General features: G+C 45.7%; 1 protein-coding gene across 1 annotated transcript; it reads left to right on the top strand.

The window, feature by feature from the left end:
- Positions 1–7,763: 7,763 nt before the first annotated feature.
- LOC119275212 (expansin-B2-like) lies at positions 7,764–9,335 on the top strand. Its single transcript, XM_037556021.1, has 3 exons — positions 7,764–8,025; positions 8,146–8,255; positions 8,486–9,335. Exons 1-3 carry the CDS (start codon positions 7,848–7,850, stop codon positions 9,011–9,013), a joined length of 816 nt encoding a protein of 271 aa, XP_037411918.1. The 5' UTR covers positions 7,764–7,847; the 3' UTR covers positions 9,014–9,335.
- The last annotated feature ends 2,588 nt before the right edge of the window (positions 9,336–11,923 follow it).

Below are 11,923 nucleotides of genomic sequence, written 5' to 3'. Positions count from 1 at the left end.
TTATTTTATCGACGCCTCTATCTCTAAACATGTGGACATATTTTTTGATTTCGGCTTTCGCTTGAGGACAAGCGAGGTCTAAGCTTGGGGGAGTTGATACGTCCATTTTGCATCATGCTTTTATATCGATATTTATTGCATTATGGGCTATTATTACACATTATGTCACAATACTTATGCCTATTCTCTCTTATTTTTACAAGGCTTACATAAAGAGGGAGAATGCCGACAGCAGGGATTCTGGGCTGGAAAAGGAGCAAATATTAGAGGCCTATTCTTCACAGCTCCAAAAGTCCTGAAACTTCACGGAAGTCAATTTCAGAATATGTAAAAATACTGAGCGCAAGAAGTTCACCAGGGGGGCCACACCTTGCCCATGAGGGTGGGGGGCGCGCCCCCTACCTCGTGGGCCCCCTGGTGGCCCTCTAGTGGCCATATTCTGCTATATGAAGTCTTTCATCCAAAGAAAAATCAGAAGCCATCTTTCCGGACTCCGCCTCCACGAGGCGGAACCTTGGCGAAACCAATCTAGGGCTCTGGCGGAGCTGTTATGCCGGGCGAACTTCCCTTCGGGAGGGGGAAATCATCGCCATCGTCATCACCAACGATCCTCTCATCGGGAGGGGGTCAATCTCCATCAACATCTTCACCATCACCATCTCATCTCAAACCCTAGTTCATCTCTTGTATCCAATTCTTGCCTCTAAGTCTGGGATTGGTACCTGTGGGTTGCTAGTAGTGTTAATTACTCCTTGTAGTTGATGCTAGTTGGTTTATTTGGTGGAAGATCATATGTTCAGATCCTATATGCACATTAATACTCCTCTGATTATGAACATGAATATGCTTTCTGAGTAGTCATGTTTGTTCCTGAGGACATGGGAGAAGTCTTGCTATTAGTAGTCATGTGAATTTGGTATTCGTTCGATATTTTGATGAGATGTATGTTGTTTCTCCTCTAGTGGTGTTATGTGAACGTCGACTACATGATACTTCACCATTATTTGGGCCTATAGGAAGGCATTGGGAAGTAATAAGTAGATGATGGGTTGCTAGAGTGAAAGAAGCTTAAACCCTAGTTTATGCGTTGCTTCGTAAGGGGCCGATTTGGATCCATATGTTTCATGCTATGGTTAGGTTTACCTTAATACTTTTGTTGTAGTTGCGAATGCTTGCAATAGAGGTTAATCATAAGTGGGATGCTTGTCCAAGTAAGGACAATACTCAAGCACCGGTCCACCCACATACCAAATTATCAAAGTACCGAACGCGAATCATATGAACGTGATGAAAACTAGCTTGACGATATTCCCATGTGTCCTCGGGAGCGCTTTACATCGTATAAGAGTTTATCCAGGCTTGTCCTTTGCTACAAAAAGGATTGGGCCACCTTGCTGCACTTTATTTACTTTTGTTACTTGTTGCTCGTTACCAATTATCTTATCACAAAACTATCTGTTATCTATTATTTCAGTGCTTGCAGAGAATACCTTGCTAAAAACCGCTTATCATTTCCTTCTGCTCCTCGTTGGGTTCGACACTCTTACTTATCAAAAGGACTATGATAGGTCCCCTATACTTGTGGGTCATCACTAACAAAGTGTGCAAGCTCCAACGATCCATTTATGGACTGGTGCAAGCCTCTCGGAGTTGGAATATACTCTTTGATAGTGTGATCAAAGCATATGGTTTTATACAGACTTTTGGAGAAGCCTGTATTTACAAGAAAGTGAGTGGGAGCTCTGTAGCATTTCTGATAAGTATATGTGAATGACATATTGTTGATCGGAAATAATGTCGAATTTCGGGAAAGCATAAAGGGATGTTTGAAAGGAGTTTTTCAAAGAAAGACCTCGCTGAAGCTACTTACATATTGATCATCAAGATCTATAGAGATAGATCAAGACGCTTGATATATTGTCAATGAGTACATACCTTGACAATATTTTGAAGTAGTTCAAAATGGAATAGTCAAAGAAGGAGTTCTTGCCTGTGTTGCAAGGTGTGAAGTTGAGTAAAGATTCAAAACCCGACCACGGCAGAAAATAGAAAGAGAATGAAAAGTCATTCCCTATGCCTCAGTAATAGGTTCTACAAAGTATCCTATGCTGTGTACTAGACCTATTGTGTACCTCACCATAAGTTTGGCAAGAGGGTACAATAATGATCCAGGAGTGGATCACTGGACAACAGTCAAAAATATCCTTAGTGGAATAAGGAAATGTTTCTCGGTTATGGAGGTGACAAAGAGTTCGCCGTAAAGAGTTACGTCAATGCAAGCTTTGACACCGATCTGGATGAGTCTAAGTCTCGATCTAGATACATATTGAAAGTGGGAGCAATTAGCTAGAGTAGCTCCGTGCAAAGCATTGTAGACATAGAAAATTTGCAAAATACATACGGCTCTGAATGTGATAGATTCGTTGACTAAATTTCTCTCACAAGCAAAACATGATCACTCTTTGGGTGTTAATCACATAGTGATGTGAACTAGATTATTGACTTTAGTAAACCCTTTGGGTATTAGTCACATGGAGATGTGAACTAATCACATAAAGATGTGAACTATTGGTGTTCAATCACATGACAATGTTAACTAGATTATTGAATCTAGTGCAAGTGGGAGACTGAAGGAAATATGCCCTAGAGGCAATAATAAAGTTGTTATTTATATTTCCTTACACCATGATAAATGTTTATTATTCATGCTAGAATTGTATTAATCGGAAACTTAGTATATGTGTGAATACATAGACAAACAAATTGTCCCTAGTATGCCTCAACTTGACTAGCTCGTAATCAAAGATGGTTATTTCCTAGCCATGGACATGTGTTGTCATTTGATGAACGGGATCACATCATTAGAGAATGATGTGTTGGACAAGACCCATCCGTTAGCTTAGCATAATGATCGTTCAGTTTTATTGCTACTGCTTTCTTCATGACTTATACATGTTCCTCTGACTATGGGATTATGCAACTCCCAAATACTGGAGGAACACCTTGTGTGCTATCAAATGTCACGATGTAACTGGGTGATTATAAAGATGCTCTAAAGGTGTCTCCAGTGGTGTTTGTTGAGTTGGCATAGATCGAGATTAGGATTTGTCACTCCATCTATCGGAGAGGTATCTCTGGGCCCTCTCAGTAATGCATATCAATATAAGCCTTGCAAGCAATATGACTAATGAGTTAGTTGCGGGATGATGCATTATGGAACGAGTAAAGAGACTTGCCGGTAACGATATTGAACTAGGTATTGAGATACCGACGATCGAATCTCGGGCAAGTAACATACCGATGACAAAGGGAACAATGTATATCGTTATGCGGTTTGACCGATAAAGATCTTCGTAGAATATGTAGGAGCCAATATGAGCATCCATGTTCCGCTATTCGTTATTGACCGGAGATGTGTCTCGGTCATGTCTACATAGTTCTCGAACCCGTAGGGTCCGCACGCTTAACGTCCGATGACGATTTGTATTATGAGTTATGTGATTTGATGACCGAAGTTTGTTCGGAGTCCCGGATGAGTTCGGGGACATTATAAGGAGTATCGAAATGGTCGAGAGGTAAAGATCGATATATTGAAAGGATATATTCGGACATCGGAAAGGTTCCGAGTGATTCGGATATTTTTCAAAGTACTAGAGAGTTACGGGAATTTGCCAGGAGTAGTATTGGGCCTTATTGGGCTATACGGGAATAGAGGAGGCAGGACAAAGGGAAGGAGGCGCGCACCCCCCATGGGTCCGAATTGGACTAGGGGAAAGGGGGCGGCGCCCCCTTGCCCTTTCCTACTCCCTCTCTCTTTCACTCTCTCTTCCTACCTACTCCGGAAAGGAAAAGGGGAATCCTACTAGGACTTGGGAGTCCTAGTAGGACTCCCCACACTTGGCGCCCCCTTCTAGGGCCGTCCTCCTCCTCCTCCCTCCTTTATATATGTGGGCAGGGGACACCCCAAAGGCACAACAGACAATCTCTTAGCCGTGTGCGGTGCCCCCCTCCACAGTTACACACCTCAATAATATCATTGTAGTGCTTAGGCGAAGCCCTGCGCCGGTAACTTCATCATCACCGTCACCACGCTGTCGTGCTGACGAAACTCTCCCTCGGCCTCAACTGGATCAAGATTTCGAGGGACGTCACCGAGCTGAACATGTGCAGATCGCGGAGGTGCCGTACCTTCGGTGCTAGGATCAATCGAATCATGAATACGTTCGACTACATCAACCGTGTTGTCATAACGCTTCCGCTTACGGTCTACGAGGGTACGTGGATAACACTCTTCCCCTCTCGTTGCTATGCATCACCATGATAGATCTTGCTTGTGCGTATGCTTTTTTTTGAAATTACTGCGTTCCCCAACACTTGAGGGGTTGGGCTACTTTTTCGATGAGTATGGGAAGGAGGTGAAACTGGCTACCCGCTATGACGGTGAGGCAGGCCCCTTCAGCAGACCTCCATAGGAGATAGATCTTCACTCGAACGACGAGAACGATGACGAGCTTGACGTGGACCAAGAAACTACCAAGTTCCTTAGGCGTTATGGTTTGTTTTGATTTGCTGGAGTAGACTGTCGGTAGTAGTGATGGTTTGTCCTAGTAAATAATTATGTACTATTGATCTAGGTAATAGTATGATATACATATTGCATAATTATGGCTTAGTAGTGTTGAACAATGTTGTCATTTAATTTTTCCATAGTAATGATGATTTATGTATGGAAAGTTTCATGGTTATAGTGAAATGGTCTCGAGTGGTTGAAGGCGAGCCTTCTAGATTTAAGGTTTCGGGGCCACGAGTCACCAACATTATTCGATTTGTGTGTTTACTATCAGTAGGATGACGCTCCCTTTAGGATAGATCGATGTGTTTGGAGGAAGGATCTCGACTGTTGTCGTACGGGGTCATTGTTGTACTTCTCCTCATGTGAGACATTGGTAAAGCACTAAAGCAGGAAGGGAAGTACAACAACTATAATCACCGATAGACACAATACCAGTGAGGGAGTTCCAACTATATACAACACCACTTGAGAGATGAGAGTTGTTGAAGGGTGCCTTGACGGGCCAAAAGTCATCCTACACACCAAAAAAAGAGCCTTCTAGAATAGGGGTTTAGAGGCAAGGATAAGCGGCATTTTTAGATGCCAATGAAATAGAAAAAAAATATGCTTTGTTGTCTGTAGGCTATATTTCCTTCGTGGCACATTTTTCGTTAATGAATTATGTATTAAGTGATAGCACCAACCTCACAGACACGGTGTCACACGATGATTCTCCTCCCTTTAGGGTATACTCCCTGTCCGAGGAGGCGTTGGACCACATGGCACATTTCGCGGTCGAACGTGCGAGTGAGGACTACTTGGCCATGCTCATTCAGGCGAACTCACAGATCCTTGTGGAGGACCGTGCGGTCAATGAGTCGTTCCAGGATGAGCGGAAGGCCGAGGGCATTCGCTAGATGATGGCCCGCCTCCGTGCAGAGAAACAAAAGTTTTAAGACGAGCTCAACAGGAAAGAAGTGCCGCCTGAGGAGAGCGATGACCAATCCCACCAAGTCTGCCGACTGCCATTATCGAGGAAATTGGCCATTCTATTGGGGTAAAATGCTCACCTTGTTCGACTCCATGATCACCAGCTTCACTGACTACCAGTATAAGTAGAACTCCATTCTCATAGTAGCCGTAATTAGATAGTTTGGTGTCATTGTAGTGAATGTAGTTGTTGATGTCAACTTATAGTTCAATTTGAGTAGAATTTGTGATGCTTTTGGGTATATAAATCATTAATGCTTACATTGCTTATGTTCCATGTGTTCTTCTAACCTTTCGCTGCTTCTCTTGCTTGTTCAAATCTTATTCTTCTGTCTTGGTAGATGAAGTGGTATGTGGTGTACTGAGGGAGGTGTCAAGGAGTCTACGATTCATGGCAGACATGCCATGAACAGGTGCCTGCTAACAACAATAGCTTCTGTCAAGGGTTTGAGACTAGGCATGCGGCAGAGGATACTTACTCCAAGTATGTGCTCAGAGCAAAAAAAAATGTTAAAGTTGGCAAGGGTGCAAGTTAGATAGGGTTTAGTGGACTGAAGAACTTAATAATCTTCGTCCATTTCATCGTTATTGTGGTGTTGATGTTATCGTCTCTATGGTTAGTACATTGGGGCGAATGTTACTTCTTTTCTATAAGACATAACCAACACCATTAACTGATGAAATATTTGTTGTGATTATTTTGCAAACGCTTCGACAAATATGAATGCTATGGCGAAGCATATCTAGAAGCCGTGTCTACGGAGACCATCTTCTACTCTGAGTGTGTGGTGCTGGTTGTTCACGAACTTTTTATCTTACTTATTCGTATCTGCGCACTTGTTACTCATGTGTAGTTGTGAACTTGGAAACTTGGTGCTTGGTTGTGAATTTTTACCACTGTCTGGACATGTTGCTTCTGCTATGTATATATTGTTGTATACATATATAGTTTTGTCTGAACTGCAGGGCTGGCCCAAGAATGAAACAAAACAATATTATATAGGCTCTTTACCCAGTGTTACACTCGGCTTACATGCATATGCTAAGAGTTATACTCGGCTTACATGCCACGTGAGACAACCTGGGGCTGCTCATGCCCAAATAGCACCGCCCAGTCTCTTTGTAAGCCGAGTGCATTTCTAAAAGCACTCTGCTTACATTTATATTGTGTATTAAGCGTAGACATCTGCTTACATGTACACCATGAACATGCAACATGCACTCGGCTTACGCCAGACACGTGGCTGAAGGCGATCGTTCCGGGATGGAAAATTAAGCTGAGTGGTACACTCGGCTTACGAAGATCCCATGTGGTACTACCATCAACGACGGCCGTCTGTCATATCGTTTATGTTGCCCAGAACCACTGTTTTGAACTCGACTTATAGGTAAGTTGAGTGCCCAAGAATAGGATCTGTGCTTACATCTAATAAGTTGGTCTAATATAAGGGCATGTATAATGGTTGATAAGATGACCTTATCTTAAATCTTGCATGTAATTTAAAGATGATAAAAAGAATTTGTCTATAATGGATCATCTCTTAGTCTTATTTTCAATAACTAGCAATTTCTAAAAATATGGTGAGACATATTATGCTAAAAGATCATTTTTTGTCTTCTTTTAAATAAGAGAAGACAAGTCTTTTCTTATGAGTTCTCTATCCTCCATCTCATCATTCATCCTATGTGGCACTCGTAAGATAAGTGAGCGGAGTAAGTGGGGGTGCAACACTCGACTTATAGTAAGCAGAGCTGAAATTGGCCTTTGCTGAGTATTTTTAGTACTTCGTTTTATTTGATTTTCGTGTAGTGTGAAAACCTCTTTAGCATCATTACCTCGCGAAGCATGGCAATGCGTTAAGATAAGCGAAGCGTATATCCTTCGTATCAGGACGGCAGGATACAACGTGGGGGCCTGATCTTAGGGCATAACGATGGTCTGACTTTCTCTGCAATCAACAATTTGACTTGTGCACCCAAAAAATCATTAGCGGGTGCCCGGTGATCCCCTGCCAAGATGTGATTTTATAGTTGCGCGCGCGTAAACCGGTGCCTCGCCATTCCTCCATGATTCCCTCCGTAGCCATGTGACCTTGCAGCTCTAAACACGCCATCACGTAGTCGTCGGGTGCAACTGACTCGTCGTTCTCACCTCATTTGCCTATTGGCTTGCCTATAAATGCCCCGGCAATGTCATCCCCTCCAGCCATCACAACACAAACAGGAGTAGTACTACTACTCCAGTCTCCGGCGAGTACATACCCTACAGGTCCAACAAGGTTCATAGACGACCTGTAGCGCCAATATGGCTGGCGTCTCCAGCAATGCCATTGCCCTTGTGGCACTCCTCTCCGTGCTCTTCACGGGCGTCCGTTCTGCGGTCAACTACGACACCGCCGTCGCTAGATCCTACAACTCTGGCTGGCTCCCCGCCAAGGCCACCTGGTACGGGGCGCCCAACGGCGCCGGCCCCGACGACAACGGTACGTCCATACGATCCCATGACGGCACATATTTTCATGCCGTCGCTGTACTAAATCATATAGTCGTGCCAACTTAGTACTAGTGGTACTAAAAATGTTGATCCACCGATCGATTTGCAGGTGGTGCTTGCGGCTTCAAGAACGTGAACCAGTACCCAATCTCCTCCATGGGGGCATGCGGTAACGAGCCTATTTTCGCCGGCGGCGAGGGCTGTGGCATGTGCTACGAGGTACGTACTGCATTAATTGCACCATGCATGGCGCCGACACCCGCTTTCAGTTAAATTAGTTGATGGTGATCATTTTATTAGTTGGTCAAACTCAAACCTGACAGCATCTCCATTTTACGATATCGGTGACTTTTGATTAGTGAGCACTCCTGCTGCCATGTGCATGCAAAGCACAATGTACTCCATGGCCAAGTACGTTGACCTTTAATTTGTTTTGCTCTATGCTTCAGATTAAGTGCGACTACTCCAACAACCCTTCCTGCTCCGGCCAGCCGAGGAGGATCGTCATCACCGACATGAACTACTACCCCGTGGCCAGGTACCACCTCGACCTCAGTGGCACCGCATTCGGCTCCATGGCCAGGTACGGCCTCAACGACCGGCTCCGCCACGCCGGCATCATCGACATGCAGTTCAGGAGGGTGCCCTGCAACTTCCCGGGTATGAAGGTGACCTTCCACGTCCAGCGTGGCTCTAACCCTAACTATCTCGCGGTGCTCGTGGAGTACGCGAACGTGGACGGGACCGTGGTGCGGATGGAGCTCATGCAGACCATCAACGGCCGCCCGACGGGCTACTATCAGGATATGCGCCGCTCGTGGGGCTCCATCTGGCGGATGGACACCAACCGCCCGCTGCAGGGGCCATTTGCCATCCGCATCACCAGCGATACCGGAAAGACGCTGGTGGCCAACAATGCCATCCCGGCTTATTGGCAGCCGGACCATGCCTACTGGTCCAACCTCCAGTTCTATTGATTGGCTTACGTGCGTACTTCTCCGATCGATGCCGAGTTAATCATTTTGGTGTCATCAGCATGATCCCTATTTGTGAGGATCTAATGATTTTAAGTTATTGCCAGGCACTATCTACTTTCAAGCGTTAACAAGCGTGTTAACTGTCGTCGATTGTGTGTCGGGAAGATGTGTGGCTGTCTCTCTGTGCGTGTGTGAAATGTAAGGAGCTAGGCAAGTGGAGTAGCATCCATGTGCTACCCCGGCCACTATCGCAGTTCCAGGCCTGATAGAGTGTGATCCAATTGAGCTTATAAATTAATTCAAATGGATGAAGTTTATGGCATATATACAGTTTGGACATATGTCATCATGCGCATTAGCTTATCATCGAGTATATGCCACGGTTCCTGCGCTTTCTTGTTCCACGACCCATACCAAAATGTAGATGAAAATCTTGCAATTTTTTTCCTTCCTTAGAGATCAAGATGGACATTTCATTTCTAGCGAAGTAGATCGAGATGTACATTTGCCATCTACGTCCTTTTTTTTGAAACAAGGCAAAAGACTTGCCATTTTCATTAATTAAGAAAAAGGTTTAGACAAAAGCCGCAAAGCGGCAAAATAAAAGGCTACTCTCGCGACATAATTGCACTCATGTGTTTGGCTCCCGCCAACGCCCAAAGATGGGCCTCCTCTTTGATCTTGGCAGTGATAATAGTGGTCGGTGAAGCCATGTTGCGAAAAACTCTCGCGTTTCGCTCCTTCCAGATTTCTCACATGACAAGCATCAGAACAGAGCCAATAGCTTTCTTGATATGCCCTCTCGTGTTGATCGTCTTCAGCCACCAATCTTGAACCGTGTCCTCATGGCGCCAAGTCAGCGGTGAGTGGTCCTGAATGCCAAGCCAGGTGACCACCTCGGTCCAGACGCGGGCAGTGAATCTACATTGGAAAAGAAGATGGGCGGCAGATTCTTGGACTTGTTTGCATAGGGGGCAAAGTCCGCAGTTTGGCCAACCTCGCCGCTGTAACCGATCTGCCGTCCGTACACGGTTTTGGATGATAAGCCAAGTGTGAATTTGCATTTCGGGGGAGCCCAATTCCTTCAGATTGTGGGAGAGGTTGAGCTGAGTCCTTGGTCCTCGAACTGCGCCGTGTACGCCGTAGCCGCCGAATAGTCGCCACTGGAAGTGAATTTCCAAGATATAGTGTTCTTCCTATCAGGATTGAGAGCAACACCATCAATCATCTCCCACAAAACCACAAACTCCTGGATGTGTGGCAATGTCAGTCCCTGAGTAGTGTCGATTTGCTGGATCCAGAAGTTGTTGTCAAGGGCCTTGTTAACCAAACATGCCTTCTTCTTGGACACTTCAAAGATCTTTGGCACGATTTCTTTAGGCTGGAGACCATTTAGCCATGGGGATTCCCAGAATTTAGCCTTTTTGCCATCCCCAATAGTCACTATTGTGGAAGCCGAGAACAAATCTCTGTCACTGTTTGAACAGGGCGTTTCCATCGCCAACCAAGTCTTAGGAGGGTCTGCCCATTCAAACCAAAGCCAGCGAAGACGAAGGGCGGTCGCAAACTTCTTGAGATTAAGCACACCCAAGCCGCCAAAAATCTTAGGCTTGCAAACAAGATCCCAGTTAACCTTGCACTTTCCGCCCGACACCTTATCACAACCAACCCAAAGGTAGGCACGTCGCAGGCTGTCAATCTTTTTCCAGACCTCAACAGGCAGCTCTAGCGGCGTGAGATGGTAGATCGCAATGGCTGTGAGGACCGCTTTGACCAAGACAATGCGCCCGGGGGTAGCAACATGCATAGCCGACCAAGGCATCAATTTGCCCGCAATCTTGTCCTTGAGGTATTGAAAATGTATGCGCTTAAGTCTAGTCACCGACAGGGGAAGGCCAAGGTATCGCAAGGGGAAAGAGGTCTGAACCGTCGGGAAGGCTTGAAGAACGTCGTCAAGGTCAACATTGGCACAACGAATGGGCGCGACCAAGCTCTTGTTGCAGTTGGTGACTAACCCCGTGACATCACCAAAGGCAGAGAGCATTGAAGCAAGAAACTGTATATCTTCTTTCATTGGAGCAACAAAGATGGCCGCATCGTCCGCATATAGGGAGGCTCGCCATGGATGGGATGGAGGTTGCCTTGCGCAGTAGCCTTGGCTAGGATGTGGTGTAGAGGATCAATGGCGAGGACAAAGAGCAGGGGGGAGAGAGGATCCCCTTGTCGAAGACGACACCCATGCTTGATTGGGTCGCCTGCAACACCATTAAGTAGCACTCTGGAGGAGGCCGTGGACAGGAGAGCAGATATCCAATCGCAGAACCAGCTCGGGAAGTGGTGGTGGCGCAGCAAGTCCATAAGGTAATCCCATATAACCGAGTCAAAGGCTTTCTTAATGTCCAGCTTGAGAAGCAAGGTTGGTGATTTGGTGCGGTGTAGACGACGGGCCAAGTTGTGAACGTACATGAAGTTGTCATGGATACTTCTTTTCTTAATGAATGCGCTTTGTGTGTTGGAGACAAGCGCATGCATGTGAGGGGCTAGTCGAGTAGCCATCATCTTAGCAATGATCTTGGCAACCGCGTGGATGAGACTGATAGGCCGAAAGTCGGATATGTCCTCCGCCCCATCTTTTATAAGGATGAGGACAATGTTAGCCGAGTTGAGCCAGTGGAGGTTGTTGACATGAAGATTGGAGAAATTATTGACCGCGAGCATTATCTCCGGCTTAATGATATCCCAACATTCTTTAAAGAAAATGCCCCTGAATCCGCCAGGGCCCGGAGCTTTGTCTCCTGGAAGCTCATGAATCGCAGCACGGACCTCCTCCTCACTGAATGGCAATCCAAGGTTTGAGAGGTCACAGGAAGATGGCGGGATGCAGCCCCAGTTGAAGTCTTTGGAGCGCGC

This window comes from Triticum dicoccoides, chromosome 1A (assembly GCF_002162155.2).
Source record: "Triticum dicoccoides isolate Atlit2015 ecotype Zavitan chromosome 1A, WEW_v2.0, whole genome shotgun sequence".
NCBI lineage: Eukaryota > Viridiplantae > Streptophyta > Magnoliopsida > Poales > Poaceae > Triticum > Triticum dicoccoides.
This window is presented reverse-complemented; position numbering and strand designations above follow the sequence as displayed.